Here is a 15734-nt window from a genome sequence, read left to right as displayed (position 1 = left end):
GTCTAGAAAAAAAAAGCCAAGTCTAATATTACTGGTCAAGGTTTTTTTTTTAATATTCTGACCGTAAATTCTGTGTGCATCTGATTTCTGGATATATGGTAAAGTTCTTGTTTCTTTTAAATTCTGTAATGAATGTCAAGCAGGGAAGCACCAGGAAATGCTAATGGAAGAGCTCAATGCTGTCTTGATGAAAATCATTGTTCTTCCCTAATAGCTCAAAGTAACTTCCATTCACATGCTCTATGTTCTAGCTGTTGGCTGAAATATGCATACTCATGTTGAAGTGAAAGCTGAATTCTCATTTGCTAGCACGTAAATGAAACCATATTCTCTTTCATTGTTTTGCAATTTGTTTCTCTTTTCACTTCTCCGTATTTTGTGTTTTTCAACTTTATTTGACATACAGTAAAATTTAAAAACCCAATACATGGACTATACAGTGACTGTCTTGTTATGTGGAGCTTGGTCATAACTAAGGTCATCATCATTATGGATTTTTTTTTTTAATGTAAGAATTATGTAGAAAGAATTCAAGCTTTTTCTATCAAGACATCAAGATTTTCTTGGGCATCCCAGGAAGTTAAATACTAGGCTAGTTGCTGATAAGTAACATTTATGTATAGCTTTATCGTTTACAAGCTCGCAGTGCACACACAGACACACACACATATTTCATGGAAGTCAACTCATCTGCAGCCTTGGACCTATTTGGTTCTAATCAGTTTATGTCGTGTCCTCAGGCTATGTCATTCTTTTAAAGGTTGTGCCCTGCCCCCTTCCCTCCTGTTTCAAAACAACTACAACTCTCATACATTCCTGCTGAGTACAAAATAATACAGCCACTTTGGAGAATTATTTGACTTTTTAATTAAGTCACACATACTGTTGGGCTGTACCTTACAGGCCTACAAGGCTCACATTTGCCCAGCTTTAAGTCCAAATAAAGGAGCCTGGAGTCAGTGACAGAGACAGAGACATCAATGGATGGGGGAGCTTACGTGTCTGAAGCAAGGTTCTGGAGCATGAAGGGATTTTTCAAATAAATAAGATCCCAAATCAACGGATTTTGAGTTAATAAAAAGGGACTGTATCCTTCATAGGCCTGATGTAACCAGGTAAAGAATTTTTCTTTTTAAAGGATGGCTGGGCCTCCCGAGTGAGACTCTTGCTGGCCTTGGAGAAGTAAGCAGCCACGTTATTCATGAAGTGTCTATGGTGCCAAAGAAATGAATCCTGCCAACAACTTGAGTGAGCTCAGAAGTGGATTCTTCTCCAGTCAAGCAGGCAGATGAGAATGCAGTCTCATCAAAACTTTTAGATTTCAACTTGGTGATTGTTTTTAGTTGGATATCTACTGATACTAAAAGAAAGGAATTATCAGGTTTACAAGTAGAACTTAGAGGAGGTAAAGTACCCAAGAATTGTAAGATATGCTGACTTTTAAGTGTTGTTCCACAGCAACTAGATATGCCTAAAGTGGCATGACTAATCTACAGAGAGAGGTGAGTTTTGAAAAGAAGTGTGGGTGTGGCTTTTGATTCATGGAATAGACAGTAATCAAATGCATAGAAAACACAAAATGTTTTTGAGATAGGTCTATTGTAAAATTGCTGCCAGCCTGGACTGAGACTTTAAAAAGTAAAAAGGGATCTGGAACCTCAACTTTCTACCATCAGGAAGCTGGCTGAGAATATTACTTATATGACATATTTTCCAATGCTTTCTTCAAAATTATTCAAAGAGAGTGATGGAAGAAGAGCACATTCCAGAGGCCAAAGCCAACAGCCACAGAGAAAAATGGACTAGAAAGCACAACAGGGGCCTAATCAAGAGACAAGCTCTACTGCCAAAGTAGAGAGGAGTGGCATCACCAACATGGTGACACAGCAGGCTCCCTCCTCCCACAGACCCAACAGATATGCATGGGGCATTTCCCTCTGGGAGAAATCCAGAAACTAGTTGAGAAATTCCTACACACCAGGTGCAAGAAAATCACATTGAAACGTGTAGGAAAGGCTGAGACATACTCTTGTCAAAACCCCACTCCTGGCACAGTGCCTTACAATCAAGGAACTCCCAACTCTCAGCTTCTCCCTGATGAGCAAAGAGTTTGGATCACACATTTAGCATCTCAGCTTTTAAGACTGCCACACAAGGGATGGTCCCCAAGTAACCTAGCTCTGACTGCCAACAGGGCTTGCATTCAGGAATTCCATAGGACCATAGCAAACAAAGGAGCAGTTGTTAAGTGGATGCAAAAGCTATCCTCCCTGAGCTTAACACCGAGGAAGCAGGCAAAAATCTCTTCTCCCAGTGATTCCCTGAAAGTGTTTAATTAATTACTTTCCCAGCCCTGCCAAATAGTTCATCTTCTAATCAGCCTGCATTTAGGTGCCGACTACAATCTTCCCAGGAGACCAAAAGAGCCAACCTTAAACAAATCTTTAAATTAGTATGGGAACAAAAAAGACCTCAAATAGCCAAAGCAATCTTGACAAAGAAAAACTGCTTTATTTTTGTTTCTATTTTCATTACTCCAGGAAACAGATCTAAAAAGATATTGCTGTAATTTATGTTAATGTGTTCTGCCTGTGCTTTCCCCTAGGAGTTTTATAATAACTGGTCTTACATTTAGGTATTTAATCCATTTTGAGTTTATTTTTGTATATGGTGTTTTTTAAAATTAATTCTTATTGGAGTATAGTTGCCTTACAATGTTGTATTAGCTTCTACTGTACAGCAAAGTGAATCAATTATACATATAAATATATCCCCTACTTTTTAGATTTCCTTCCCATTTAGGTCACCACAGAGCACTGAGTAGAGTACTGTGAGTTATACAGTAGGTTCTCATTAGTTATCTATTTTATACATAGTAGTATATATATGTCAACCCCAATCTGCCAGTTCAACCAACTATCCCCCCTTGTTATCCAAATGTTTGTTCTCTACATCTGTCTCTATTTCTGCTTTGCTAATAAGATCATCTATACCATTTTTCTAGATTCCACATATATGCATTAATATTCAATATCTTTTTTTCTCTTTCTGACTTACTTCACTCTGTATGACAAACTCTAGGTCCATCCACATCTCCACAAATGACCCAGTTTCATTCCTTTTCGATGGCTGAGTAATATTCCATTGTATATATATATCACATCTTCTTTATTCTTTCATCTGTTGATGGACATTATGGCTGCTTCCATGTCCTGGCTATTGTAAATAGTGCCGCAATGAACACTGGGGTGCATGTTTCTTTTTGAATTATGGTTTTCTCTGGGTATAAGCCCAGTAGTGGGATTGCTGGATCATATGGTAGCTCTATTTTTAATTTTTTTAAGGAACCTCTATACTGTTCTCCATAGTAGCTCTATCAATTTACATTCCCACCAACAGTGCAAGAGGTTTCCCTTTTCTCCACACCCTCTCTAGCATTTATTGTTTGTAGGTTTTCTGATGATGGCCATTTTGACCAGTGTGAGGTGATACCTCATTGTAGTTTTGTTTTGAATTTCTCTAATAATTAGCGATGTTGAGCAACTTTTCATGTGTCTTTTGGCCATCTGTATGTTTTCTTTGGAGAAATGTCTATTTAGGTCTTCTGCCCGTTTTTTGATTGGGTTGTTTGTTTTTTTGATATTGACCTGCATGAGCTGTTTGTATATTTTGGAGACTAATCCTTTGTCAGCTGCTTCATTTGCAAATATCTTCTCCCATTTTGAGGGTTGCCTTCTCCTCATGTTTATGATTTCCTTTGGTGTGCAAAAGTTTTTGTTTAATTAGGTCTCATTTACTTATTTTTATTTTTATTTTTATTACTCTAAGAGATGGGTCAAAAAAAGATCTTGCTGCAATTTATGTCAAAGAGTGTTCTGCCTATGTATTTCTTTAAGAGTTTTATAGTGTCTGGCCTTACATTTAGCTCTTTAATCCATTTTGAGTTTATTTTTGTGTATGGTGTTGGGAAGTGTTCTAATTTCATTCTTTGACATGTAGCTGTCCAGTTTTCCCAGTACCACTTATTGAAGATACAGTCTTTTCTCTGTTGTATATTCTTACCTCCTTTGTCATAGATTAATTGACCATAGGTGTGTGGGTTTATTTCTGGGCTTTCTATCCTGTTCCATTGATCTATACGTCTGTTTTTGTGCCAGTACCATACTGTTTTGATGACTGTATCTTTATAGTGTAGACTGAGGTAAGGGAGCCTGCTCCATTTTCCTTTCTAATGGAAATAAAAATGAAAATAAACAAATGGGACCTAATTAAACTTAAAAGCTTTTGCATAGTAAAGAAAATCATAAACAAAACAAAAAGACAACCTGCAGAATGGGAGAAAATATTTGCAAATGAAGCAGCTGAAGAGGGATTAATTTCAAAAATAAACAGCTCATGCAGCTCAATATCAAAACAAACAAACAACCCAATCAGAAAATAGGCAGAAGACCTAAATAGACATTTCTCCAAAGAAGACTTACAGATGGCCAAAAGGCAAATGAAAAGATGCTCAACATCACTAATTATTAGAGAAATGCAAATCAAAACTACAATGAGGTATCACTTCACACTGGTCAGAATGGCCATCATCAAAAAAGTCTACAAACAGTAAATGCTGGAAAGGGTGTGAAGGGTGCACTGTTGGTGGGAATGTAAATTGGTACGGCCACTATGGGGAACAGCATGGAGGTTCCTCAAAAAACTAAAAACAGAGCTACTATATGATCCAGCAATCCCACTACTGGGCTTATACCCAGAGAAAACCATAATTCAAAAAGATACATACACCCCAGTGTTCATTGTGGCACTATTTACAATAGCCAAGACATGGAAGCAACCTAAGCATCCATCAACAGATGAAAGAATAAAGAAGATGTGGTACATATATACAATGGAATATTATTCAGCCATAAAAAGGAATGAAATAATGCCATTTGCAGCAACATGGATGGACCTAGAGTCTATCATACAGACTGAAGTAAGTCAAAGAAAGACAAATATCATATGATATCACTTACATGTGGAATCTAAAAAAAATGATACAAATGAACTTGTTTACAAAACAGAAATAGATCCACAGACATAAAAAACAAACTTAGGGTTACCAAGGGGAAGGGGCAGGAGGGATAAATTAGGAGGTTGGGATTAAATCATACACATTTCTATATACAAAATAAATAATCAACAAGGACCTGCTGTATAGCATCAGGAACTGTAGTCAATATTTTGTAATAATCTATAAGGGAATAGAATCTGAAAAATTATATATATGTGTGTATATACATATGTGTGTACATATATATATATATATATATATATATATATATATATATGTATATATATATATATATATAAAAAACTGAATCACTGTGCTGTGTACCTGAAACTAACACAACATTGTACATCAACTATGCTTCCATAAAATATAAATAAATAAATAAACAAAAATCTTTTTTAAAAAAAAAGAGCCAGAGGGCATTTCCCCTACATTCTCCCTCTGGCTTACTTTAATAATAACATCAAATCACCAGCTTCTCCCTGGAAGGAACTTGTCCACACATTTTGTGCCCCAACTTTTATGGCTGCCACCTCAGGGATAGGACCTCAAATCTACTAACTCTGATAGTCAATGAGGATTAGCATTCAGGAGTTTCACAGGACCAAAGTAAAGAAACAGGACTTAAATGGGTGTGCAAGCACTCCCTACAACTATGATCTTAGGCTCAGCACAAAGGGAAAAGGCAAAATGCCCAACTCCTAGATTTTTGTGGAAGGAATTTGACTGCATACTTCCCAGCTGCTGCCTGAGGGTCTAACTTCCAACCAGCCTGCAACTAGGTACTGACTGAAATCATTCTGGAGACCAAAAGAGATGGTGGGCACTTTCCCAGCATTCTCCCCCAGCCTCAACAATAACATCACATTGCCAGCTTTTTCCTGGAAAGAGCTTGTCCACACACCCAGTACCCCAACTTCTCCAAATGCTACCCATGGAACTAGCCCCTCAAATCACCTAGCTCTGATAGCCAGTAGAGCTCAGCATTCATGACTCAAACAGGAGCACATTAAACAAGAAAAAAAAAAAGCAGTTTTCAAACAGCACTCAAGCACTTTCCAAAGAAATCTATCCCCCAAGTTCAGTCTGGAGGAAGTAGGCAAAAATGCCCACCTCCCAGTTTCTCCCTGGAAGGAATTTGAATGCCTACTTTTCCAGGTGCTGCCTGAGGTTCCAGATTAAAATCAACCTGTATGGGTGTGGGGTGGGAAGCTGACTGGAATCATCCCGAGAGCCTGACGATCTGGAGCCAGATTGCTCCAAAAGGGAGCTGAAAGGGCAGACAGTTAGTACTTATCTGGGAGCCTGACCAGGCAAGTGGACATTTCCCAAGGCTTTGAGACACTGGTGGGTCTTGACACATCTTCATGTACTAGAAGCCACTGAAAACAAAGACAGCAGCTTGGATGATCACAAAAGTTTAAGAGGCAACCAGATTTTCAGTCCAGGCTGACTCTGAAGTTTCATCTTCTACATGAGGCAAGTCAGTCAGTGGCTGTTTTATCTATTGTGTAAAAACACAGTCAAGGAAAATGAAGAAATAGGGGAGTATGTTTCAAACTAAAGAACAAGATAAATCTCTAGAAACCAATCTTAATGAAAGGGAGGTAACTGATTTACTCGATAGAGAGTTCAAAATAAAGGTCACAAAGATACCTACTGAGGTCGGGAGAGCAGTGCATGAGCAAAATAAGAATTTCAACAAAGAGATAGAAAATATTAAAAAGTACCAAACAGGGAATTTCCTGGCATTCCAGTGATTATGACACTGCCCTTCCACTGTCAAGGGCCTGGGTTAATCCCTGGTCAGGGAACTAGGATCCCACAAGCCACATGGTGCAGCCAAAAGAAAAACAAAAGAAAAAAAATGGAAATAAATGTATTATTAAAAATAAAAATAAAATGTACCAAGTAGAAATCATAAATCTGAAGAATAAGATAACTGAACCAAAAAAAAAAATCAATAGAAGCGTTCAACAGAAGACTAGTCAAGAGGGAAAAAGGATCACTGAACTCAAAGACAGGACAGTAGAAATCATCCAGTCACAGGGACAAAAAGAAAAGAGAATGAAAGGAGTGAAGATAGTTAAGAGACATATGGGTTACCATCAAGCAGACCAGTTACATGCATTACAGATACAAATTACAGATCTTTGTCAGGTAGATAACTATCTTTTTAAATTTCTTGATTACCAGATGAAAAGAAGACATAGCCAAGTAGGATCCTGGAATTCATGAATAATGCTGTAACTGAATGAGACTTTGGGGATGCTAAGATAGGAATGAGCATATTTTGTATACGAGAGGAGTCTGAATAACCTAACTAAGAGGGTAAACTGGGATAGATTGCCTCATTTTCCTAACATTCTTTAATCCTCACTATAGCTACACCCTTTGGAAAATAACTTTGTAGTGTCCTCCACCACAAGTAGGATGACTGCACTGCCCCTTGGGCTCTGAGCTCAACCATGTAAACTTGCTTTGATAATTGGTAATTAGTAGATGTGACACAATAGAGGTTTGAAATGGACCAGTACACTGGTCCCAGGAGGAGGATAAGAGAATCATGGAGTCAAGTTTTCCCAGAAAGATTCAACCTAAACTGACAGTCAGCCAAATTTTAACTGGCTCCCTGATACATACTGAGCTCATTTAAAAATCATTCAAACAGCTGTTTCTTTTAAAATAATCTACTCTTTTTCTCTGACTATTTGAGGGATTTTCTCTTCGGTTTCCGGTAGTGTTGATAAATTGTCTTCATTACCTTGTCTGAGATTCAATGATGTTTTTTAATCAATGCATTGAGACATTTTGTAAAAATCTCAGCAATATTTGTTCCACTCCATTTTTTCTCTTCTACTTCTGAGAAATACAGAAATATACTAGACTTTCTGTTTATAACCTTCATGTCTCTTACCCTCTAGCCTGTATTTTCTGTCTCTGTCTCTTTATGCCTCATTCTGGGTAGCTATCTTCCAATTCCCTAATTTTTTCTTCCACAATGTCTAACATTGTGAACTATATCTATTGTTATTAATTTTAATTATTCATTTTCTCAGTCTTATTGTTTCAATGATAAGAACAATCTCTTACTCTTCTATAAATCATCTTCTATGGGGAAACTGAATAAAACACTCAGGATACCAAACTCTTAAAGAAAGATTTATTTTTTAATTAATTTATTTTATTTTTTTATCTATTGGCTGCATTGGGTCTTTGTTGCTGCACACAGGCTTTCTATAGTTGCAGAGAACAGGGGCTATTCTTCACTGCAGTGTGTGGGCTTCTTATTGCCATGGCTTCTCTTGCTATGGAGCACAGGTTCTAGGCACGTGGGCTTCAGTAGTCATGGCACATGTGCTCAATAGTTGTGGCTCATGGGCTCTATAGCGCAAGTTCAGTCGTTGTGGTGCATAGGCTTAGTTGCTCCGCGGCATGTGGGATCTTCCTGGACCAGGGCTCGAACCCGTGTTCCCTGCATTGGCAGGCAGATTCTTAATCACTGTGCCACCAGGGAAGCCCAAGAAAGCTTTTTTATTTTAAGTAGCGTTAAGAAGAAAATGGTAAACATTCCCTTTCGTTCCCCCAAATTTGGTCACAGAATAGATGAAATCATGGTCTAGTCATTCGTCACCAAGTTGAAAAGAACTAATAATGGTCTAGTCATTCTTCACCAAGTTGAAAAGAACTAATAGTGGGTAGCTTTTCTTGGATGGCAGCTTGTCTACTGCTGGGTCATTACCACAGGCTATCACTCTGGGGAAAATCTAGGCGCATAACTTGATCTCTAAATGGCATTTGAATAAGCAAAATAAAATACATCATCACAGGGACACCATCCTATTCCATGGCTAAATTTTTCAGTAATCCTTTCACTCTACTTCTAATGTTAGAAACAGGGCTTTGTGCCTTAACTCTGTAATTTTACAATCAGCTATAAATACTTTGCTCAAGTAATACACAAACTAAAGAACACTCAATTTCTAAATGTATTCAGCTTGACTTGAACTTAGCTATTCACTAAGGTAAATTACCCATAATGACCTTTAGAAAATTATTCAGACATTGTTTAACTTATGTAAACATTTAAAATATGAATCATTAAATATGATGATGATGATGATGGCAGATAAATGGGAGAACTCTAACTGATAGATGTGTGTTCATCCATTTTTCTAAGTGTCAGAGTTCACTGTGATGGGAGAACACTGCCAAGCTTCTTCATGGTCTTAGGATACTTACATCATTCTCAGCACTAAGGCTAGTTTGAAAGAATAACTTCACTTACTACTTCATCAAGAATATTAAAACCAACATACTTATAATGATTTACTAGCAATTTTTCTTTGCTTATTCTAAAAATTATGGCAAACAAAATGGTACCTTGCTTTTATTGCATTTTCATATGGATATGTCTATATATTCTATTGATAATACAGTATATAATCCTTTCATATTTTAATAGCATCATTAGCAAGCAAAATTCTCCCATCTGCTTATTTGCATTCCCACTTACTATGAATGAATCTGAATTATTTTATTACAGTCGTGAAAGTAGCAATACGTATACACAAATAGATCCAAACATTGTACTAAATATGTACTATGCCTTACAATTTTACTTCTCTACATCTATATCTTTTCTTATCTAACAAAGAACTAAAAAATTTTATGGATCTAGTTTGTTCATGTTCACTGTTGTATAGTATTCTATTGTATCAGCATGCCACAATATATTTATCCATTTTATCACTGATGGACATTCATAGAACATCTCAATTTCAGTTAAGAAAAAGAGTAATATACACTATTTTGCACATATATCCTGGTGCATATGTGCCAAAGATTTCCTAGTATATAAAAAATTAGGAGTGAAATTAATGTCTCAGGTTTAGCATCTTCACTTAATTACATAAAGCCATACTGCTGCACAAACTTGTTTTACCAATTTATAATTCTATGAATGATGTATGAAAACTTCAATTGTTTCAGATCCTTTCCAAAATTAGTAACATCAGACTAATATTTACACTATTATATTTATATAAAGATTTATTACACTTTCAATTTTATAAAACCTTTTACTAAATTTACCTTTAGTTTGAAAAATTACATTACTCTTTTCCCTTTCTATTACTGTGATTTCATATACATTATTCATTTGGCATTGTATATACACATTAATATTCCATTATACAGTTTTATAACCTTTTTCTTTGTCTCAAATAATCTTTTGTTAAGAGCAAATGTTGCAGCAGAGACATTTCCCTTAACTGAACAATATGTCAGATGACTAATGTTCAGAGAAAATATGATCATGTCAGAGAAAATATGATTAGGTAACAGCATGTTGCAAGGGAAACTGAAATGCAATTTAACAACGCCTAAAAGGATCCAACAAAAGCCGTTAGAAATTAAAAATGAACCTATGAAGTCTTCTATTAAGGTATTTCCCCATAGAATATAGAAGGTTTTTTTCAAAATGTCTATTAAGCTAAAGGTTTCGATTTTCTTTTAGAGAATTTAAGATGCCATGGTAATCTCAAGGCCATCTGTCTTAGCTTGCTGTTTCCCAAAATTATAACATACGAGTGGCCAGAGGGAAAGACATTTGAAATCACCATGACAAGCGTCATGGCCTGATACCACTGTACCTTAAGGACAATCCAACTTCCTATAAGAGTGGAGATAAAGTAAATGATAAAGAGTAGAAGGAAGGGTGTCACCATTTTCATGGCCCTTTTATGAGCCTCTGTGGTGGAGTCTTCCGAGCCATTCAGGTTGAGTTGGAAATTCTTGGTGTGTCTCACCAAGGAAAGAAATAAAAGCAGCAAAGAGGCCAGGGAGAGAAGAAAGGGGATAATATAGATCAAGCTAAGAATAATAAGGCTTTTAAGATAGAAAATTTTACTTGCATCTAAATGCAAAGTTGTGTTTCTTTCATGTTCTCTATAGATACTTATCCACAACTCACCAAGAGCATCCTGCATTAAGAGGTCAACATACAATAAGAAGAAAGAGCTCAGGAAGAGCACAAAAACCACTCTGTTCATTCTCCACTTCAGCCAGATGAAAAAGAAGTGAGAGAAACGGGCGATCTTAAGGAAGTAGAACATGCTGAGGCAGGTGGCAAACCAGGTAGTTAAGTGATTCGTTAGTGTCCATAGAAGAGTAACCAATTTTGTTAGTTTGCCGGTGGCATACAGATGTGGAGCTAACTCGACTATAAGTGAATCCAATAGTGCTACCCACAGTTGAATGATTCTAGCTACAGCCAAGCAGGTAAGGATAAAATCAGCTGATGAGACCTTCCCCTTCTTGACCCACTCGATGCAGTTTGCCAGTCCAATGAACCCATTTCCCAGCACTACTAAGACAAGTTCTCCTGTTGCCACTACTAGAAAGAACACCTTCATTCCAGTTGACATTTGTAAATATTTCTGACGTTGTTCCTCACTGGAAACTTTGCAGTGAAACAGTTACAGACTGACAACCACTTATGTTACTTTCTTTAGTGTTTTCATCATAATTCCAAAAAGTACAGCCAAAATTCTGCTATGTGATATAGTTGCAGAGATCTTCACAAAAGAGTAGTTTTCTATTTATATTGTAATTCCAATGCTACACCAAACAGTTCTGCTAACAGATACAAAGCTTCATGAATACCTTTCTTATGACTTATAGTCAGTTGCTACATAATTTCCAGCCTAAACGCTAACATGTCCAGCCTAAACGCTAACATGTCCAGCTGCAGTTTCCCATTTGTGCTAATGACTAAAAGGATGCAGTCAGGTATGTAAACATGCAAATATAAGAGAGACTGGCTTCCACTAATTTGCACTTTCATCTCCCCTGAGCCATACATTTGAATGCAAGCATTTTGGATTTTGAATAGGAATTGCTAGAAGAAAATTATGTAATTCAGTATTTATTTGACATTCATCAATAAGATTCTTCTGTCAAGAATTTTGTTGATTCAATATGGTTTATAGGAATAAGGAAATTATTTATAGTTCAAATTGCACACCCAACTCCTAGGACAAATAACTAGAAATACTAGAATAGAATATTGCAATAGCTAAATAAGAAATTATAAACATGAAAGACTGGCAATATACATGAGGAGGCTACAAATACTACAGTGCACAATCAGTTATGATTTTATGAAGAAATGAACATGTAGCATGAACTTGAATCCTTTGGAAATTATGAAGAAATAGAAGAAAAAAAGGACCCAAGACTGACGTAAGGGCATGTACATATCATCAAAATGATATAACAAATACACCATGCTTCTAAATGGAGGAACTTCTTTTGTTTTACAGTAACTTGTTGCTATTTCAATTGAAATGAGACTAAGTGCCCTCCCACTTTCACGTCCTCAATTTCAAGTTCTCCACTTCTTTCTGGGCTATGAAGTGATAACATTTCCCAGCCTCCCTTACAGATGTTTGTGGCAACGTAATCAAACTCTGAACAACATCACGTAAGTGAAAATTATGTGCACTATTTTTAGGCCCATCCCAAATAATCTTCCCATGCACAGTCCTCCTATGCCTTTTTCTCCCTTGTCTGGAATGGAAATAACTCCAAGAAATCTTGGAAGCCCCATGTTAAACATGGCAAACTATTGATCAGCCTGATTCCCTGGATAACTGCCCAGAGAAGGCTGCTAGACATTTTAGTGCTCTAAAAGAACAATATTAAATATACACTGTGTTTGAGTCACTTTATACTGGGGAGCCTATCTGTGGTAGCAGCTTGTCTATCCAGTCTAATGCAGGAATTGGAATTGAGACTATGTAGATTTGTATAGAGCCATTTGAATGGTGAAGAAACAGAATTAGTAAATCCATGTGACCTGCAGAGTTTGTGATGAGTTTCATTTTCATTGGTTTCCAGCCCTTATAGTTTATTCTTCCATTTGGTGACTAGACTATCATTTGGACAAATTCTTCTATAGATTGACTTTTATATCCAGGGAGGGGGCAGGAACTAGGATAAACATGATCTCCACATTGTTGGGCTTATATTCTGCTGGGGCAGACAGATAATTAAAAACAATGAATAAGTCAGATGTGGAAATGATTTACCCTAAGGTTTAGATAATGTTGTTACAATTTCATAGTGCCAAGAATTAATATAGACATGTAAATTCAATTGTTGAACAAGGTTATACATTTCTTTCCTATAGTGAAACTTTCTATCAGTACAATGTCAACCTACTGTCTATTTCATCATTTTCCACAAGATTATAATGAAACAGATGAAAATGTTTCCTATAATTATTACATAGACATCATAGATACCACTTAAATACATGCAGAAAAATCACTGAATCATGTACCATAATTTTGTACTATTCTTATGTTGACTGTATCTTTAACATAGAAGATCTGAGTCTTCTTGTCTGTATTTATAGGTAACAAAATGGAGGAAATGATTAGCAATTCAGAGGCCCAAAGGTGGTTTAGGAGGAAAATGAATAATGTGACATCAGGTATTGACTTTATAAAAAGGTCTTCTTAATTAAAAAGTGTAAAAAAATGATTTTCCTAACTCCATGTGGAAATATAGCAGCACTGAAAACAAGTCATGATTATCATTTTCTTCTTCAACCCTATAACAGAACTTGATTTTTTTCTAAGTTTTTTGCCTACATGTATTAAATTTAATATTTATCAGGAGAGTTGATTGTACACATAGGTAAAATTTATCTAAATATGATTGTTACTCTTGAATTTTATTGTAGGCATCTTTTCTTAACAACATTACTAATTATTCTCTATTAACTGTGAATTAAGTATTCATCACGTGGTAACATCTATCTCAAATATACTTCCTCAATGTTTGATTTAGAATTGAAGGTCATTATCACCCAAACAATTGGAGGCTCAAACAATAAAATCTAAACACACTGTGGTACTAATTAGAGTGGAAAATAGCAATGATTTTCTGAGATAAGTTGTCAGTTCTTAAAAATTCAAAAATATAGATCATAAAATTTTCAATTGTAAGGTAATAACATAGAATATGTATGCGAAACACACATTGCTTCATTATCCTGAGGAATTTCACACAATATTTTGTAAAATTAGATTGCTTATCTGGAAAATATTGGTTAATGGTATGGCAATTTTATCATTGGTCTTATATCTTTCGTAAACACACATACATACTTTTTGTGATAAGCTTAGGTAAAAGACTTTTCTAGGTAAACCTTTGGACACTACTCAATTATATACACATTTTTAAAAAATGCAGTAGAAAGTATAAAATGTTATAGCCTTCAACTCTTAGTTTTCTGCTAGAAGACATGTTTCCACCTATTTCCTTTCTTTCAGCCAGCATCTTGGCTGCCTCAGAAATGACAGAAAAGCCTGTGTTAATTTCCTGTTTCCCCAAATCAGGATAAATGAGTGCACTGAAGGATAGATGATTTCAAAAGTGTAGAAAAGCATGAGGACCGGTTTCTTCTGCAGCTCACAGGACTCCAAACTGATACAACTAGAGCCAGGAAAAAATGGCAAATAGCAAAAGAAAGGAGCTCACAGTTTGCATGGCTTTTACATGGACCTTGGTGCCAGGATCTTGTGTTCCTTTGCCATTGAGCTGCATCTTCTTGAGATGTTTCCACAGGGAAAAGATTAGCAGCAGAAAAGACGTCAGGGACATAGAAAACGGTATGAGGTTTGTTAGCATAAACAGAGTTATATTTGGTCTTCTGAGTGGTTTCCGTCTATACATTTGTCTGCATAGCCACATCTATGCTTACCATTGCAACTTGAAAAGCCAAAAAGAACGAAGTCCCCAGCAGTATCTTGAGGACTACACTTTTAACTCTCCATTTCAGGTGAAGAAAAATTCGGCTGGAGAAATGGGCTATTTTGAACACATAAAACATGCTGAGGCTGGTAGCAAGCCAGGTGCTACAATGGTTGCTTACTGTCCGGGCAATATAAGCAAAAATTCTTCCCTTTAAATTATATAAAGCTGGATTAAACACAACTGCATACCAATTTAGTAACATTACCCAGAGCAAACCAATTCTGGAGACTGCCAGAGCAGTGAGAATCCCATCAACTGAGGAGATCTTTTGTCTCTTCACCCAGTCAATGCAGTTCACCAGTGCTATGAAACCACTGGCAAAATTTCCCAGAACAAATTGTGTCATTACTAGGATGGAAAAAATGCTCAATAGTAAAGTTATCATGTCCAGAAAAAAAGCAAAGTCTAATATCACTGTTGTGATTCCTTCAATATTCTGACCTTAAATTCTTTGTGAAGCTGATTTCTGGATGTGCCATGAAGTTCTTGTTTCCTTAAAATTCTGTGACCGATGTCAAACAGGAAAGCACCAGGAAATAATAATGAAAGACTGCAATGCTGTCTTGATGATACATTGTTATTCCCTAATAGCTCAAATTGACCCTATTCATACACTCTGTGTCCTTGCTGTGGGATGGATTACTTCATAACTGATGTTGAAGTGAAAGATGAATTCTCATTTGCCAGCATGCAAATGAGGGCATATCATTTTTCAACTTTTCCCCTCTTTAACCTCTCCATAATTTGTGTTCATCAACTTTAGTTGTCCGTGAGTAAAATTTTAAAACCCAACGCATAGAATGTACGGTGAAAGCCTAAACTATTAGATGGAGCTTGGTCATAACTAGGC

The 15734-nt window shown here is 36.3% G+C and overlaps 1 protein-coding gene and 1 pseudogene across 1 annotated transcript; both read right to left on the bottom strand.

The window, feature by feature from the left end:
- Window positions 1–10545: 10545 nt before the first annotated feature.
- LOC130834022 (taste receptor type 2 member 42-like) lies at window positions 10546–11472 on the bottom strand. The gene has a single exon (XM_057704127.1). It carries the CDS (start codon window positions 11470–11472, stop codon window positions 10546–10548), a length of 927 nt encoding a protein of 308 aa, XP_057560110.1.
- Window positions 11473–14382: 2910 nt separating this feature from the next.
- On the bottom strand, window positions 14383–15269 carry LOC130834021 (taste receptor type 2 member 31-like; annotated as a pseudogene).
- Window positions 15270–15734: the final 465 nt, after the last annotated feature.

Source organism: Hippopotamus amphibius, chromosome 12, assembly GCF_030028045.1.
Source record: "Hippopotamus amphibius kiboko isolate mHipAmp2 chromosome 12, mHipAmp2.hap2, whole genome shotgun sequence".
In the NCBI taxonomy this organism is placed as follows: domain Eukaryota; kingdom Metazoa; phylum Chordata; class Mammalia; order Artiodactyla; family Hippopotamidae; genus Hippopotamus; species Hippopotamus amphibius.
Note: the sequence above shows the minus strand (reverse complement) of the source record. Positions and strands in the feature narration are given on the sequence as shown.